Consider the following 18,987-nt stretch of genomic DNA (forward strand, 5'->3'; position numbering starts at 1 on the left):
ACAACCCTTCATATATTGACATTATTCTCTTGATAAACCAGCTTTCAGTCCTTAAGGGAGGGAGGGCTTAGCAGGTCATTAGTGCCTTTTATTGCAGTCCTGACTGAGGTAATTACCTTCACTAGGATTTTGCCTTTCAAACTTTGAGGGCTTGGAAGCTGCTTGGTCTCTCCTGTGTCTACAGATGACAGGTCGAGTTTGTCTCGGAATATTCCTTTCAGGTACTGAGCAATTTTCCTTTGCTGCTGGACACTGCAGTGATTCTCAATAGACAGTATGACCGGGAACCTGAGAGAACAGCAGTACATTGTAAAGGTGTTGAGTACAGCAACTCACAGGGACTTTTGAAAATTATTCTGTATTCATTATGTTCTTACAAGCCTAGTGACAGTATTTGTGAGAGAGGTGATAATTAAAATGCTTCTAAAATGAAAAAGATGAGAGATGAATTAAAAAAAAAATTCCTCTGGCCAAATATATTTTACCAGGCATAAGGGGTGAACAAAAAACCAATCCATATGAGATGACTTAGTCTAATATTTTGTAGCTCTCTCTCTCCCTCACACACACATGCACACACACAGTACATATGTTTTGCCTCTTTTACAAGAAAAAATAAAAGAGAAAATTTTGAGAGATAAGAAACCTAAAGAAAGAAAACTCATAAGGTAATTTTGTCTTGTTTATTCAAAAGTCTAGAAACATCTAGGAGACCACTATCATTAAATGAAGATATTTACTCTAAAAATATATATTCAACACACAGCTTGAAAATTACTATTGAGGATAAAATAACACAATGGAATTTTGTGTTTTATAGCATCCTATGTCAGGTATTTCAAAATCATTTGTATAGAATTATATACTAGTCTTTACTTTCAGAAAGGAAAAAAAAAAGTCAAGCATTCACTCTCCTCCAGCACTCAGGGCTCTGTGCAGAGAATGTGAGACCCCAATGGAGCGATTAGTACAGACAGCCTTAGGAACCAGCAACAATTCCATGACCTTACTCCTCTTCTGACTTTGTTTTTTCCTCAGAAAAACAAATTAAGGCTTATTCTCATTTTTTTTCTAGTTTCCATCACATATCTTCTGAAGTACTAGGCAATATATTTTTTTCTGAAATAGACGCACCAATATTTAACTTGCCTAATATGTCTATATGGAGAAAAAATTTTATTTATGCACTTATATGAGAAGCACAGACTCCACAATACAGGCTGTGACCTCCTGAAATTACATTCTATCCTCATTAGTAAACCTGATGCCAGAGGTAATACGAGAGATGAACCTTTGTGACTGAGGTCGGTTTGGTTACCGGACTATAATCTGTTTGCTCCTGGGTCCTCACATGGGTTTTACCCCAGAGTGTTAGAAAGAAAGAAAAACAGCAGACTAGCAGCCCTGAGTTGTCTGCACAGTCACATCAGGGAGTTCTAGCAATGGATTTTTAAATTATCAATCTGTTTATAAAAAGGCTATCAGTGTCTAATGATGCTTGGTGTATGAAGCAGTGCTTCTCAACAGGGGCTAGGGCGACTGTGTGGCACTCCTTCCAAAGGGACATTTGTCAATGTCTGAAGACATTTTTGGTGGTCACAATGCTGGGGATGGGGGCTGCTACTGGTGTTTAGTGAGTAGAAGTCACGAATTTGCTCACCATCCTGCAATGCACAAGACAGTTCCCCATAACAAAGAATTATCTGATCCAAAATGTCAATAGGGCCAAGGTTGAGAAACCCTGGTGTAAATATGCAACTAAGGACTTCCCTGGTGGTCCAGTGGTTAAGACGCTGCCCTTCCACTCACGGGTCGTGGGTTCAATCCCTGGTCAGGGAAGTTCCATGTGTGGTGTGTTGAAGCCAAAAAAAACCCACACATGAAACAAAACAAAACATTTTCAGTTTGGGACTTCCCTGGCAGTCCAGTGGTTAAGACTCTGCACGTCCACTGTAGGGGGTTGCGAGTTCAATCCCTGGTTGGGGAACTAAGATACCACATGCTGGGTGGCACGGCCAGGAAAAAAAAAAAAAGATGCAACTAGAACTTAAAGCTGCACTTTTAAAATGTAGTAAACAAGCTTATTAATTGTTTTAATTTGAAGTGCTTTTCTCCTAAGGATCCCCAGACTTTAAGTAAGCATAGTCAAGTCACCAGAGGGTCCTCCGAAGTACATAGACAGCAGGTCTTCTCAATGCCCTACTTCACATGTTGGAAAATAACGGCAAATCACTTCATCAACTTGGCTAAGATTAGTAGCAATCAATCAGGGTAAAAAGACCCATCAGAATTTAGTACTCGGATTCTTCCATGTGGAAGTCACCACAAACCAAACCTGCTATGCAGCAAGTGTCTCTTATCAGAACAGCATTTTAACTTCATATTTAATTAATGAGAAGACGAAATGTTAGAAATTTTAAAGGCTACTAATGTCTATAAAATTAATTTTATGCAATTGTAATTTTAATTTGCCTTTTTTTTTTTTTTTTTTTTTTATGCGTTACGCGGGCCTCTCACTGTTGTGGCCCCTCCCGTTGCGGAGGACAGGCTCCGGACGCGCAGGCTCAGCGGCCATGGCTCACGGGCCCAGCCGCTCCGCGGCATGTGGGATCCTCCCAGACCGGGGCACGAACCCGTGTCCCCTGCATCGGCAGGCGGACTCTCAACCACTGCGCCACCAGGGAAGCCCTAATTTGCCTTTTTTAATGCAAAAATCATTTCTTGAATGTCTGGTATATTGCAGGCACTGGCTAGGCAATAAAGAATGAATAAGGGAGAGTTCTCTGGTGGCCTCATGGTTAGGATCCTGGGCTTTCACTGCTGGGGCCCAGGTTCAGTGCCTGGCTGGGGAACTGAGATCCTGTAAGACGCACATAGCAGCCAAAAAAAAAAAGGCGGGGGGGGGGGGCGGGAATAAAGTTTTATTTTTAATTTCTTTTAAAAATGAATGAATAAGACATAGCCACATATTGTCAAGGAGTTCATGGTCCTAACTACTTAAAAGGAGGCAAGTCACCGACAATTGCAAGAAGGTGCTGTATGATATGATGGAAATATGTTGAGTGCTAAGAACAGCGAAAAGAAGCATTTAAATCAGTTGTAGTATTGGTAAGTTTGCCAGAGGGACAATGCCTAAGCAGTCTTCTAGGATGAGCAAGAATTGGGCAGGTGGAATAATGGAGATGAGTGTTTCGGACAGAGAGAACGGCACAAGTTGAGGGTAGGGTCTGTGAAAGCACTGAGATCCCCAGGGACTCCGGAAGACAGTCAGTGACGGCAGAAGCCCAAGTCTCTGTGGAGCAACAGTGGAAGACAACACTGGAAGAGCAGGAAGAGGCCAGGCCTTGAAGGGCACGGAATGCATGACCATGAACAACAGGAAGTCTTTGAAGGACTTTAAGAATTACAATATCAGGGCTTCCCTGGTGGCGCAGTGGTTGAGAGTCTGCCTGCCGATGCAGGGGGACACGGGTTTGTGCCCCGGTCTGGGAAGATCCCACGTGCCGTGGAGCGGCTACGCCCGTAAGCCATGGCCGCTGAGCCTGCGCGTCTGGAGCCTGTGCTCCGCAACAGGAGAGGCCACAACAGTGAGGGGCCCGTGTACCGCAAAGAAAAAAAAAAAAAGAATTACAACATCAGCTTATATTTTCAGAAAGAAACATACTACACCAGCGTGGAAGATAAACCAAAGAGAAATGAAAATGAAGAGAAGGCAGTGGAGTCAAAAGATACTTTAGCAACTAGAATTGAAAAGATTGGCTGAATCGAGAGTGGACTCCCAGTTTCTAGGTAAAGCCATTGGTAAACAGTGCTACCCTCCTAATTAGAAGGAAATGGAGTAAGAGGAAGCTTGGCAGAATGAAATGCTGAGTTCAGTTTGGGGTGGAGGCCCCATGCTGGTAGGAGTCTTATCCTCGCTCAGTGTTGAGGCTCCCCAAACCTATTATAGTATGCCTGGCTTAGAGTGGGCAACTTTAAATATCTAAGTAAATGTCTGAATAAATAATGAAATTTGTTAATTTTCAGGTACCTATGGGATACTCAGATGAATTTGTAGTAAGAATCTTTCAATATATCTCTGAAACTTAGGAAAAACATTCTGGATATATAATGGGCAAATAACCAAAAAGTAGACCAAGGACAACAACTTAGGAAATAGTGACTATTAAAGGAGTGAGGAAATGGACTAGAAGACCGTAGGCTAAAGAAAGAGGTCGAGAAGCAATGGCAGCAATAGAGGAGAGAATGCTATGATAGAGGCCCCCCAAAAGCAAGTATTAAGGAGAAAATTATCACCATTATCAAATGCCAAGGAGGGGTCAAGTAACATAAGGACCCCAGGCACTTCAGTATACGTAGGACATCCAGCAAGTCTGGAAACCAAGATATTATTATTTTATTGTATTGCAATATAATCCCAATAAGCTATTTATTATGTATAGTAACCTGTGTTTATAGACACTCTGTACACCCTGGCTTTAGGAATTTTGAGGTCACTCTTTGTAAGGAGGCAACATCTTGAGAGAGAATGGGGTAAGGAATAAAGAGAGCACAAGGAAGTATGTACATGTGGCCCTTGTTTGTTCAGTGTTTTGTTGGGAAGGAAGGAGAGAACCAGGGCAGGAGAAAGCGAGATGTAGACTCCAAGGAAGTGTGTGGCTTGGTGGCCGTGTTACGTCAGGCAGCGCTGCATGTGCCAGCTGAGCCTGGCTCCCAGCTGCTGCTCTACTTACTCGTTCTTCACAAAGGCATGCTTGTTGATGGTCTCCACAACATCTCTGAAGAGGATCTTTGAAGTGAGCGTGTAACCGTGGTGTACGACCGGCTCTCCGTCGGGGCCATCCCAACAGTCAACTGCCAAAAACAGAATGTCACATCAACAACCCAACGTTTCTGGTGTGTCCTGATAGTTCTGGAAATAGCAGACAAGTATTAAGTTTATTGTTTGAGCTTATACGTATTATGATCATGACAAAGATGACAGACCGAAATGAGTGTTCTGGCATATTTATCAGGATAAGGAATTAGAGATTATAAATGATTTACTGCAAGTAAATCTGCTTAGAGTTAACAAAGAGGTCATATACACAAGCAGCTTAGCCTTTACCAAGAACTCTCATTAGAAACTGCTCTAAATCCAACCGAGTACGCCTGAGCATAGTGATATTTCTTAACAGGTTGTTTCTCTATTTTACTTCTTATTCAGTTTACTAGAGTCTTTTAATGTTTCAATGACCCTCTCAAATCAGTAACAGGGTTTTTCATCATTGTCCTCCTAAACTCGTTATGTTTCCATTAGATTTATTTCCATTTGATTAATTTGACAGTAGTTCTAAAATAGCATTGACTTCTTAACTTCGAATCTTCAGGCCCTGCTAAGATTTATGTGCATATGGGCAAATGATTTAATAATTTAAAGTATTGCTTCCCCATCCATAAAAGGAGCACTAAGAACAGGACTTGAATCATAAGTTTGAGTGATTTATAAGTACATGAAAAGTTGATTATAAACCTGCATGGCACACAGTAATCATTATTGTTATTAATACTATTGATACTGTTATGTGTATGGACAACCTCACTGACTCCCAGCTGGAGAAAGACAACAGCTTCCTCACCATCCTCCCCAACTTAGAGTTTGCCTTCCCTTGTTTTACACTTTGCCACCAGACTAATTTCTCAAAACACTGCTTTCTCCATGTCACTACTTTGCTCAAAAGCCTACTCAGTGCATAACATAGCATCCAACCCATAGTATGTACTAAATAGGTCTATGTTAAATTTATTAACAAACAACTTACAGCAGCTCCTGTCTGCTTAACCCCAGGGTCCCTATCTCTGGCACTAGAGACTGGCTAGCCATTCAACTAAGCCTGTTTTCTCTCTCGTCCTAGCTCACAGCTAGACTACAGTTCCCAGCCTTCCCTTTCAGCAGGACATGGCCATTGAAATGTGGGCAGAAATGATGTGCACCACTTCCAGGTCTGCTTTATGAAACCCTGCCCTCATAGTAATCCGTGCCCTCTCTTCTGCTGTGAGTTTGGAAGTCATGTGCTGAAGATGGCACAGACACAGAAGGAAAGAGCCTGTACCCCTAAATCACTACTTGAAAGAGTCACCCGTTAAGAACAGCTATTTCAGACTTCACATAAGAAATAAACTTCAGTTGTTTTAGGGCACAGAGATTTAGGCTTAACTGTTAAAGAAACTAGTTAATTAATACCTTAGTTCCTGTTTGATAAGTCAAACTTATTTTCTCCTACTTCCAACCTCACAGACTTATTCTTCCAGTTAGGCAAGGTTCCTCACATATGATCCTACTTCCATGCCTTTGCTTCTTTCATTTAAGGTCAACTGAAGTGCCCTCTTTCACTTTGCTTAACTCAATCTCACCCAAGGGTCAAATCCTTGATTAAGGATTTAGATCCTAAACCAGGATCCCCCATAGAATTTTGCCAGCTCTCATGACATTGCCCTTCCTTATGACAGGGCGTCACAAATTCAAATACCAACAAGAACCTAGCAGGTCACATAAATAAATGTAGCAGCCCAACAGGAAATGTGTGTCTAAATGAGGTAACTATTTCTCACTATCAGTCAATCATTCCAAAGTAGGAATAAGGACCCAGTTACCAGATCTGAGAAAAGTCAAAGGTCTCTTTCCTCTCTCTTTCTGTCTCTCTCTCTCTAGATAGATGAGAGTTGGGGGGGGGAGGGTTTCTGTTCCCTAATTAATACAGTTACATATATCAATTAAATACTGCCTATTAAAATATCCTTGGGGGGGAATGGAAAAAGGAAAAGGAGAAAGTACTTTCAAGGTTAAAACCATAGGAATACTGGAAACAAAGTTTAGGAACAAATATTTTGGGATGCTATCATACAGTGTTATACTGTTCCTTTGGGCCTGTAAATGAGGTCAAACATAAAAAGGCATCTTCTCAGGAAAGAGGCTTCATCCCTCTTTTGACATGTGTTTGACATTCTTTAATTTGTCTTTGGATATAAGCATGAAAAGAATAAACAGATGTTTCAAAAGCATGTAACTTAAACAATATACCCCAATTTATACCCCATTTTGGAAGAAAAAGAGCTTAGGAGGGTTTCTCATAAATGAGCTAATATATTTTCAAAAAGAATGCAAAGTAGATGAGGCAATGCTACAGCTGACTTGATGATCATGTACATGTAAAAATATCTCTTCATAAGAAACTACTTTGGTAATGAAAGAAGGAGCCCTTTTGCTAACATTTATAACACAGGCAGAATATGCATAGTTGAGGATGGTTCTCCTAACGTTCACTTTTTAGGTCTATTTTATCACTTGTCTGTTAAATGAGGATAGCAACATCCCCAAATGGTGCTGCCATCTGAGCACGTGGCATCCATAGTCAAGTTCAAATGGCCATGAAGAGCTCCTGTAAGAGCTAGTGCTATGATGAGAATGTTGGCAAAGTAGAAATCCTCTAACCAATTTCCTAGCCACAAAATAGCCGGGCCCATTTTTTCAATCAGACCACATATTAGAAGCCCCCAAAAGCACCCTGACAAACAGCTGGTCAGATCTGAAGGCCAGCTGAGAGACTAACATGACAGCTTTTCATAGTGGAACTCAAAATGTTTCACCCTGATAATGCTCCCAGAGATAACAGGAAAAGTTGTAAACCAATTACAACAGCAATAAAACGTCAGTTCCATAATGAAAGTGAAAATCCCCTGGACAGAACATCCATATTTATAAAGCAACTAGGGCTGAAAATCAAGGGAAAGGAAAGGCCATGTAAAAAATGTCATCAATCTGATTTGCTGGCAAACCCACTTCACCAACAAAAGACTTACTCGTCTTCCCCAAGACACCATATATATCCTGACCGAGGACATTGTTGCAGCTGAACTAATGGAGATGGAAAACACAGTATTATCAAAATAGAAGCTTGAAAGTGGAGAGATTCTTCAGGTCACAATACCATGAAAGAACTGTCCAGAATCATTACTCTCCATCTCTAAGAACTATACTTGGCAAAAGCTGCTTCAGAAAATTATCTGTGGGACCTGAAATTTTTAATCCATGAACTGCTACATTCTATAAATCAGGTGCTTTAATTCCTAGCTGCAGCTGTTTAAGAATAAAAACAACTTCATCCAGAAGCAAGGTAGATAAAGCACCACTGGGTGTATATAGATTGGTGCCTCCAGGTCCAAGCTTGAAATGTAAACTAAGATCTTCAAATTACAGGGCTGACAAAAATTGTCAGGAGAGCACAAAAAATCACGTTATCAAGTTCTAAAGTCTTCAAGAACATCTAGATATTTAGATGCCAAGCCTAATCACAAGTCAAGCAAATGCCTCCTGTTAAAGCCAACCTCCTCTCTGTACTGTGCACTGTTCTTCCTAGTCTTCTTTATGTGACCAGATGGCCCTTATTTGATCCCTCGCTTGGGTTGGTCATGTCATTCAATGCGTGTTCTTCCAAAAACCCCAAAGGCTTCCTGGAGAAGCAAAGTGGGGGAGTCAGACAACTTGCGTTCGAATACCAGCTTCCAAGCTTACTAGCTATGGGACCTTGAGCCACCAACCCTACCCCAAATTGGGGTGCCTTCTTAAGGAGATTATTCCATCTTCCTTAGTGTTGTAAGAATTAAAGAACGATGTATGGAAAGCACTTAACCAGAACCTAGCCCACAAAAGGGGACGAAATCATGGTGGTTTCCCTGTTCCCTCCCAGTATATTCAAAGCCAAGGTGACAACCATCGTTTCAGACAGGAAATAGAGCAAGTACAAAGCTGACCAAGTCTCCTAGATAAACACAGTATAATGCTTCTTCTCAACAAAACCTTCCAGAAATAGCAGCTTGACTTTCACTGTCCAGTCATAGATTATTCCAATAGTAAAACTTCAAGCCAAACAACAGAGGCGAAGTTTGCTGATGCAGGCTTGGCAAGGGAGATATTTGAGAGATTGCACGTCCTTTGAAATTATATACAAGCTGTGCATCTTCTCAGTTTGTGTGAATGTATGGAGCAAGCAACACCTTTTACACAAGGAGGGCAAAGATCAATAGCTTCTATCACTTTGGTGACTGGCAAAGAGGAAGAAAGAAGGTAAAAGGGAAGGCCCATGTTCAATGTCATCTGCTGCACACAATTTCTAAAAGCTAATTTTAAAATTAAAAGATCCCTGAAAAAGCTAAAACTAAAAATTATTTGTGTCTTACTATAAATTATCTTAATCAGATAACTTTCCTTCTTAATAGCCCAAGGAATGCCAGAGAGTTAGAAGATCTGATTGAGTAAGGAGTTGATCATTAGCACATGGTTAAGCTTGGGTAGGACACTGATTTTGGACAGAGAAATCAAAAAAGAAATGATTGGGCACCTGAAAGACCTGAAAAGCAAAGGAAACAGTACAGGGCACAGAAGTAACAAAATTGCAAAACTGCCTGGAGTTGACTTTCACTTCATGGAGTCACCAGAAGTCATTTTCCGTATTTGGCCTCCAAGAAAATGCCACCATTTAAAATGATAGGCAACCATCACTCTGAAGCCAATAAGGGTGTGGGCCCTGGCATCTCTATGCATGACAGACTTGTAAAACTGCTTGAGTGCTGAGTGAACAAATGGTTGAATAATGGCTGAGAACAGAATGTCACCTCAAGACCTTCTGTTGCTCGAAAGGTTTTCCTTTATGCTAATATTTTATAAGCATCTTCATTATCCAGTTGCTTAAGCTACTCAATTATCAGTCACTACTGTCAGTAGGTGTTCTCTGCATCTACTGCAAAAATGCCATGTCTTAAATCATACACTTCCAGAGTGCTAAATTGGTAGTGGTCCTAATGGTTCTGTATGCAGATTGTTTTTAATACCTGTCCATTTTCAAAATATGTCAATTTGCCTTTATAACATTACTACTACTATTACTGTAACATTACATCTGCTACTTTTGTAGCAGAAAATTCTTCAAGCCAGAAACTCTCTGACAAAGAAGCGTTCCTCTACTCACCAGTATTATCTCACTGCCCTACTGCTTTACTCATCTCCCTACACTATTCCACCACCCCAAGAACAACTCGCTACCTACTGCTGACTCCCGTATGCTCCCACCAAAAAGCGATTCCCCTTTGCTCCATGGAATCTCCATTCCAGTGTAAACAAACCCCCTTTCATCATCAGACTAACAAACCCCCTTTCATCATCAGACTCTCTAACAAACCCCATTTCATCATTAGACTCTGGAATTCTTCCTCAACCTCCTTATCTTGGTTAACAACCAGTTTACCTGGGAGGATACTACTTCCTTTCTCCACAGATGCTTTTTTTGTATAAATCACAAAATGAGTATGCTACTTTTAAACAACTGTTGTTCTACATTCATTTTTTAAAAATCTCCCCACTTTTAAACCTCACTCTATCCATCTCTGTCTTCCTGGCATCTTCCAAGTGCCTTTTCCGTAGCATTCTTCTTCTACCTAAGTGTGTGGTTTACAGTTTTTAATATCCAATTTTTGATCTTTTAATTTTTTAGCTTTGAATCTCCCTGTCAGCATCCTTTGACTTAAAAGTCCATGTGGGCAATCTACCCAAGCACTTAACCTTGACCTCAATGCCAACAGCTCCTTGCTTCACTCTAATCATGCTCACCCACCACACGCCCTGCATATACTCATTACCTCAACTATACCCAAAATCCCACCTTGTGAGAATAATTCTCTGTTCTTGTTTACGGTATGCGTGATGCCGACATTCTCAGTATTTCTGTTTCTTTGAGTCTTCTAGTTTCTTAACCTCATTTTGTGGCCCCTTCATTTCCTTTCCTAGTTCATGGACCTACTGTCACTTACTTAAAAGAGCTCTCACCAACATCTTGAAGATATTTTATACGACCTGGAAATCCAGAGGCTTGGATCAATTCTAGAATCTGTCTTCACTGCTCCTATACCTAGTCTGTTGGGAATGGGGTGGGGAGCAGTCTGAGCATGCAGATTTTGTCTAACAAAAAGACTGTTCTGTTAAAGACTGTTTTTTGAAATTAGCTAGGCCTTCCCCAATTTATCTTGTCAACTCCTTACTCATTATTTGCTGATCTTTTTAAGCCTCCCATCCCCCAGCCAACCTCCACCCACTCTACACTTAGTGGATGGTGTTCTCTCCTACTATCCTGAGAAAAGAGAGGGTAACAGGCATGAACCATTTTAAAATTTCTTGTCCCCTACCCCATCTAAAAGCAAAATGAATGAATCCTCATTTCCCCCTCTTCCAAGTCTCAAAACCTCCCCAACCCTGTATCAAGTCTTCCCCTAATGCAGAAAAATGCCAAGTGACTAGCTCACAGCAGATTATCTACCTGACCTTTCCACTGAAAGGCCACCAAAACTATATAGCAAAAGACACTAATAACCTCCCAGCTGTCAAATGCAACCAGACTGGACACTTAGTCTTTATTTTACTTTTCTATTGCATGGGACATTTTTGACCATTTCATCCCTTAGGTCCAAGTGACTGCTTTGTGTTAGTTGTCTTCGTCAGTTCCCCTTGTTCTTTCTGCTTCGAAAGGTTGGAATGCATAAGTCCTCAGGCCTTGTTCTCTTTGCCACTCCTCTAAGTGATCTTGTCCACTGTGATGTACATTTACACACGAAGGTCTCTGTAAGTGATCTTGTACGCTAACACACAGAAAACTCGGAATTGTGGAATCTTTATCTTTTCTGGATCCTTCTGTTGAGTTCACATATTGTTATTTAATTGACTAATAAAAATGTCCACGTACATATTACAAAGTCACTATAAACTCAACCGATGGAAAGCTGAACTCATTAATGCTCAGTCCCCACAGTAGATGATGGCTCTATCATTCATTCCAGCTCTCCCCTTCAAGCCTTACATCCTTTACTTTGCTCACCAGGTCCTGTAAGTTTACTTCTTTAATATCTGTATAAGCATCTCTCTCACCTAGTCTGTTCTTATGATCCTTCTTTCAATCATTTCAATAGCCTTCCCACCATTCTCCTTGCTCTAGTTTCACCTCCCTTCCCCCACCACAAACATACATCTTAAAGAAAAATTATCTTTCTACACTGCTGCCCAAGCAATCTTTCTAAACCGCAAGTCTGACCGTATCACCCTAGGTATTAAAACAATCCACCGGACTCTCGTTACCAAAAGCTAAAGCTGAAATTCCTTATCACAGCACTCAGAACCCTTTATCGCTGACCCAAGTCTACCTTCCAGGCTGATTTCTCATCATATTTTACGTCACCCCTCACTTTCTGTATCACCTCTCAACCACGTTTGATTCAACTGGTGGAATTCTCACACCATACTATGATTTTTACCGTCCACCCCTTCCAATGACTGTGAGTGCCTGAAAGATAGAAGCCACGTCTTACATCTGTGTCCTAACCCCCAGGAACCTCCTAGAAATTTAATAAGTGTTCGCTGATTGATAGACCATGAAGTACCTTAAAAATAAATATTTATCCTGAACCATCTTTACCATTGTTTAATCAAAAAAAAAAATCTTTCTAGGAAAAACTTTCACATTCATCACAATTTTTCAGCACCTGAAGGTGTGCCTCCCAAATGCTAGTACACATCTCTCTCCCTGTTTGAAGTGTCAGGAGGAACCGGAGAGGATTATGAGTTAAGAATAACTTTACAGTGAGTGGGAAAATAGTTCTGATTAGCATGAGTGCATTTTGTTAGGTCTCCATTATTTACACTAGACGCGCCTGACTAAAGCACGTGTGCGCCCACACACACTCGTGCTCAAAGCACGCACCTTCCACGCAGCGACAGCCCTCCTGCAGCACCCGTGCATACATGTCCACTTTGGACTGAGACAGGAGCTGGTCCCCGGTCAGGTATGTATTGTGGGAGGAAGCGATGTAGTAGTGGCACAGGGGCTGGTCCATGTCCTGGTACACTTCATGGTGCAGTGGGTTAAATATGTCACAAGCAGGACTACGCATGAAGTTCGTGAAGCCTTTGGAAATGAGAGAGAGTGAAGTACTATAGCTTTGAAGCATATATACTTAACCAACTCTAACAAGGGCAAAAGAGATCAAAGTTTGTTCATACTGATTACCTCATTTACCTTCAGGACAGCCTTTGCAGGGAATACCGGGGCAATGAGAGATGTGCTTCAGATCAAATAGACAGTGTCAAAAACTGAAATATGGCTTTGGGGAGTAGCAGTTTAAATATAACCTACAGAAAAACAGACTTTTTAAGAGTTTTGATTGAGGGAGGGAGGGGGCTTATTGCAAAGGTCTTCAGTAACTGCTGAACTCAAGCTATGATTATTCAGTGTGACCTAATGGGTGGCTCATACAGTGTTCAAGCCATATTTATCCTAAGTGATATACTGATCAACAGCACCCTGATAGGTTATTAAGTTGATTTGAAAAATAGTACTGTCAGCGCCATAGCTGAGGTAACAGGTCAGAAGTTAGGCACAGCTTAAAATCAGGGTATGATTATTTGACTATGAAACTGGTTTGGCAAGATGCTACTAATGGCTAGCACATTTGAGAAATGTGAAAAAGTATTTCAAGATTATGTAGAAAACCTTATCAGTTTTTCAAAAACATAGTACCTGGGTAGGAAAGGCATTCATTAACATATTAACAGATATGTGAATGTCCTACAAGTACCTACATGGAATGATTAATAGGGTAAATTATTTCAAGTCTTCAAGAATCCTGTGGTAAAACTACTGGTAAATATCCTCTGAAACTCTGGAGAATTTCTTCATGCTCATCTTTATGGCCATAACTTAGAAATCAGGCTTAACTCCATCTTTTAAGGCCCCACCAAAGAAAAGATTCATTTATTGGTAAAGAAAGGTCCAAATTAGTTTATCTTCTTTGGTTGTTTTTAAAATAGCTTTTAATTATATAAATATTAAATAATTTCTCTTCGTTTTAATTAGCCTCTATCCCTGGAAGTAAACATACAATATCATACCCCTTTGTCCACACTAAGCCTGTTTGGGAGAATAGGAGGCCAACAATCAAAATTGGTAAGATAAGCCATGGTATCATATGCTCTTGCAGGAAGTGGGATGCCCCAGTAGTTTTTTTATTAAGATTATCTATTCTGCCTGGGGACGTGTTCTCTTTTGGAGAGCAGCCTACAGATTTCTTTCCCTACATATTTTAAATACATATGACTTATAGATACATGTAGCTATATTCATGTCATATCATTTATACGTAATATCCTAGGAGCTAGATTCTAAATATATATTCAGAATCTAATATATATAACTGTGGGCAAGTTACTTTTTTCTTTTCTTAAAAAATTTATTCATTCATTCATCTATTTTTGGCTGCATTGGGTCCTCATCGCTGGGTGCGGGCCCTCTCTAGTTGCAGAGAGCGGGGGCCACTCCTCATTGTGGTGCGTCAGCAGCCTCTCCCATTGTGAAGTACGGGCTCCAGGCGCACGGGCCCCAGCAGTTGTGGCACACAGGTTCAGTAGCCGTGGTGCAAGGGCCTAGCCACTCCAGTGCATGTGGGATCCCCCAGACCAGGGCTCCAACCCATGACCCCTGCATTGGCAGGCGGACTCTCAACCACTGCACCAGCAGGGAAGTCCCAAATTACTTAATTTCTTTAAGCCTCACTTTCTTCAATTATAAAATGAGATAGTCATATTAACAAAATTTGTGGTCCCTACAACCTCTCTACCACTACCAACTAGGGAAAACAAATTAGTTGCCAACATTTAAAAAAAGAAAACAAAAAAACATGTTTACTTATTTTAGGGCCAAATTTCCCATCATGAGATTATCTGGTTGAAACTATTTCTAAAAATTAACCATTTGAGAAAAGTCAAAATATTTCTTGGCATCTATCATACACAGTGGCATCAAGTTGACTTGCTTGAGTGGAAAATGCTACTGTCCTTGCAAAAGTAAAAGAAACAGCAAAATCATGGCATCTGTTTTGTAGGAAAATATGTGTGTAGCGGGTTTTATTTGAATCATCTGTAATTCCAAGGTTATCTCCCTACTTCTTTTCCCAAAAATTTTGCTAAAATGTAACTTAGCAAACTAAACTGAGAAATGAGAAATTAAGGATATTGGTTATTTTACCTTCTATGCCAAGGACATTTTTTGCCTTATTTTCTTCAGAAACTTCAAATTTTCTTATGACGTCAATACAATAGTCTGTTGTCACATTCGTCATCTAAACAAAACAGAACAATAGTACAGTACCTGCAATTTCATGAGATATGTTCCTCTATGCTAAAAGGGCATACTGATTTTTTTAAGCATTCGTGATACAGTGCAAAATGGTTAAATGAGCCATATTTGAGGTTACTAGTGTCATAACTACTTAACCTTTGGAAAATGATCATGATCTCAGTATTCCTTGTATCTTTCAGATTTAATCAGTGAAAACAGTCCTTCAACTACTAGACAAATATTTTCTATGAAGCAACAAGATTAATAAAACCAAGTCAATAATCACTGCAAATGCATTGTCAAGCATCCACTCACTGTAAGCTAGTAGTTATCTGCAAAAGTAATGCTTTCTACACAAACACTGAGGTTTGCTAGTCATAAATTGTATGCGAAAAGAAAATGACTCTCTACCAAAGAACCGTATGCTAGGTAAATCCACCTGTGTGTTTATAGGTACAGATCCTTCAACCGATTCATGAGAGCAGTCGGCCATGGTGACTCAAGAATGCAAAGGTTAGCAAAAGAAAACAAAAAGGTAGGTAAGAATTCTGGAGTGAGAATTCTTGTATTCAAATCAGCTGGCTCATACTATTAACAGTGTGGTCTTAAATAAGTCACTCACCTTCTCTGTGGCTACCTTATAACGTAGTTGTGGGGATTAAATGGATTAATATTTGTAAGAAAAATGTATGGTACCAAAAAAGCAGTATATGCTAACAGTACTGAGTTAGTCTCAAGTTTGCTGCATGTACATTTCATGCTTAGTATCACTGGGAAAAGCAAACTCTTTGAGAATAATTTCTTTAATACTAATAAAGGATAAAATATTTTTATCAAAAATTCATTCAGCCCCAAAATCTCACAATGATATTTAAATATACTAATAAGCACCAGAGAGCAGACAGCAGAAGCAAGAAGAACTAAAATCTTGCAGCCTGTGGAACGAAAACCACATTCACAGAAAGACAGACAAAATGAAAAGGCAGAGGACTATGTACCAGATGAAGGAACAAGATAAAACTCCAGAAAAGCAACTAAATGAAATGGAGAAAGGTAATCTTCCAGAAAAAGAATTCAGAATAATGATAGTGAAGATGATCCAGGATACTGGAAAAAGAATGGAGTCAAAGATCGAAAAGATGCAAGACATGTTTAACAAAGACCTAGAAGAATTAAAGAACACCTAAAAGAAGTAAAGAACAAACAGAGATGAACAATACAATAACTAAAATGAAAAACAGAAGGTATTTCTACTTTTTTTTTAATTCTAGAAGGAATCAATAGCAGAATAACTGAGGCAGAAAACGGATAAGTGACCTGGAAGACAGAATGGAAGAATTCACTGCCGCGGAAAACAATACAGAAAAATGAATGAAAGGAAATGAAGACAGCCTAAGAGACCTCTGGGACAACATTAAATGCACCAACATTTATATTATAGGGGTCTGAGAAGGAGAAGAGAGAGAGAAAGAACCTAGAGAAAATATTTGAAATGATTATACTTGAAAACTTCCCTAGCATGGGAAAGGAAATAGCCACCCAAGTCCAGGAAGCACAGAGAGTCCCAGGCAGAATAAACCCAAGGAGAAACACAGTGAGACACATAGTAATCAAACTGACAAAAATTAAAGACAAAGAAAAATTATTAAAAGCAACAAGGAAAAAAACAACAAATAACATAAAAGGGAACTCCCATAAGGTTAAGAGCTGATTTCTCAGCAGAAACTACAAGCCAGAAGGGAGTGGCACAATATATTTACAGTGATGAAAAGGAAGAAACTACAATCAAGATTACTCTACCCGGCAAGGATCTCATTCAGATTCGATGGAGAAATCAAAAGTTTTACAGACAAGCAAAAGCTAAGAGAATTCAGCACCACCAAACCAGCTCTACAACAAATGCTAAAGGAAATTCTCTAAGTGGGAAACACAAGAGAAGAAAAGAACCTACAAAAAGAAACCCTAAACAATTAAGAAAATGGGAATAGGAACATACATATCAATAATTACCTGAAATGTGAACGGACTAAATGCTCCAACCAAAAGACACAGGCTTGTTGAATGGATACAAAAGCAAGACCCATATATATGCTGTCTACAAGAGACCCACTTCAGACCTAGGGACACACACAGACTGAAAATGAGGGGATGGAAAAAGATATTACATGAAAATGGAAATCAAAAGGAAGCTGGAGTAGCAATACTCATAACAGATAAAATAGACTTGAAAATAAAAAATGCTGCAAGAGACAGGAAGGACACTACATAATGATCAAGGGATCAGTCCAAGAAGAAGATATAACAATTATAAATATATATGCACCCAACATAGGAGCACCTCAATACATAATGCAAATGCTAACAGCTATAAAAGAGGAAACCGACAGTAACAGAATAATAGTGGGGGACTTTAACACCTCACCTACACCAATGGACAGATCATCCAGACAGAAAATTAATAAGGAAACACAAGCTTTAAATGACACAAGAGACCAGATAGATTTAATTGATATTTATAGCACATTCCATCTGAAAACAGCAGATTACACTTTCTTCTCAAGTGCACATGGAACATTCTTCAGGATATATCACATCTTGGATCATAAATCAAGCCTCAGTAAATTTAAGAAAACGGAAATCACACCAAGCATCCTTTTTGACGACAACACTATGAGATTAGAAATCAATTACAAGGAAAAAAAATAAAAAGGAAAAAACACAAACACATGGAGGATAAACAATACATTACTAAATAACCAAGAGATCACTGAAGAAATCAGAGGAAATCAAAAAGTACCTAGAGACAAATTACAATGAGAACATGACGACCTAAAACCTATGGGATGCAGAAAAAGCAGTGCTAAGAGGGAAGTTTATAGCAATACATTCCTACCTCAAGAAGCAAGAAAAATCTCAAATAAACAATCTAAACTTACACCTAAAGAAACCAGAGAAAGAACAAACAAAACCGAAAGTTAGTAGAAGAAATCATAAATATCATCGCAGAAATAAATGAAATAGGAAAAAGAAAAACATTGCAAAGATCAATAAAACTAAAAGGTGGTTCTTTCAGAAGATAAACAAAATTGATAAACCTTTAGCCAGACTCATCAAAAAAATGAGGGAGAGGACTCAAATCAATAAAATTAGAAATGAAAAGGAGAAGTTACAGTGGACACCGGAGAAACACAAAGCATCATAAGAGACTACTACAAGCAGCTCTATGCCAATAAAATGGACAACCTGGAAGAAATGCACAAATTCTTAGAAAGGTATATAACCTTCCAAGACTGAACCAGGAAGAAATAGAAAATATGAACAATCCAGTCACAAGTAATGAAACTGGAACTGTGATTAAAAATCTTCCAACAAGGCTTCCCTGGTGGCGCAGTGGTTGAGAGTCACCTACTGATGCTGGGGCCACAGGTTTGTGCTCCGGTCCGGGAAGATCCCACATGCCACGGAGTGGCTGGGCCCGTGAGCCATGGCCGCTGAGCCAGCGTATCCAGAGCCTATGCTCCACAACGGGAGAGGCCACAACACTGAGAGGCCCACATACCGCAAAAAAACAAAACAAAAAAATCTTCCAACAAACAAAGGCCCAGGACCAGATGGCTTCACAGGGGAATTCTATCAAACATTTAGAGAAGAGCTAACACCCATCCTTCTCAAACTCTTACCAAAAATTGCAGAGGAAGGAACACTCCCAAACTCATTCTATGAGGCCACCATCACCAAAACTAGACAAAGATACCAAAACCAGACAAAGATACCACAGATAAAGAAAATTATAAAC

The 18,987-nt window shown here is 39.7% G+C and overlaps 1 protein-coding gene across 1 annotated transcript in view; it reads right to left on the reverse strand.

The window, feature by feature from the left end:
* PLCH1 (phospholipase C eta 1) overlaps positions 1 to 18,987 on the reverse strand; it is a 237,967-nt gene that overhangs the window by 66,546 nt on the left and 152,434 nt on the right. Inside the window, exons 7-10 of the mRNA XM_032631291.1 lie at positions 15,099 to 15,192; positions 12,780 to 12,983; positions 4,734 to 4,854; positions 117 to 288 (exon numbers count right to left, since the gene is read on the reverse strand). Coding sequence (XP_032487182.1) covers positions 117 to 288; positions 4,734 to 4,854; positions 12,780 to 12,983; positions 15,099 to 15,192 — 591 coding nt within the window. The remainder of the gene's footprint in view (positions 1 to 116; positions 289 to 4,733; positions 4,855 to 12,779; positions 12,984 to 15,098; positions 15,193 to 18,987) is intronic.

Source organism: Phocoena sinus, chromosome 4 (assembly GCF_008692025.1).
Source record: "Phocoena sinus isolate mPhoSin1 chromosome 4, mPhoSin1.pri, whole genome shotgun sequence".
In the NCBI taxonomy this organism is placed as follows: Eukaryota; Metazoa; Chordata; class Mammalia; order Artiodactyla; family Phocoenidae; genus Phocoena; species Phocoena sinus.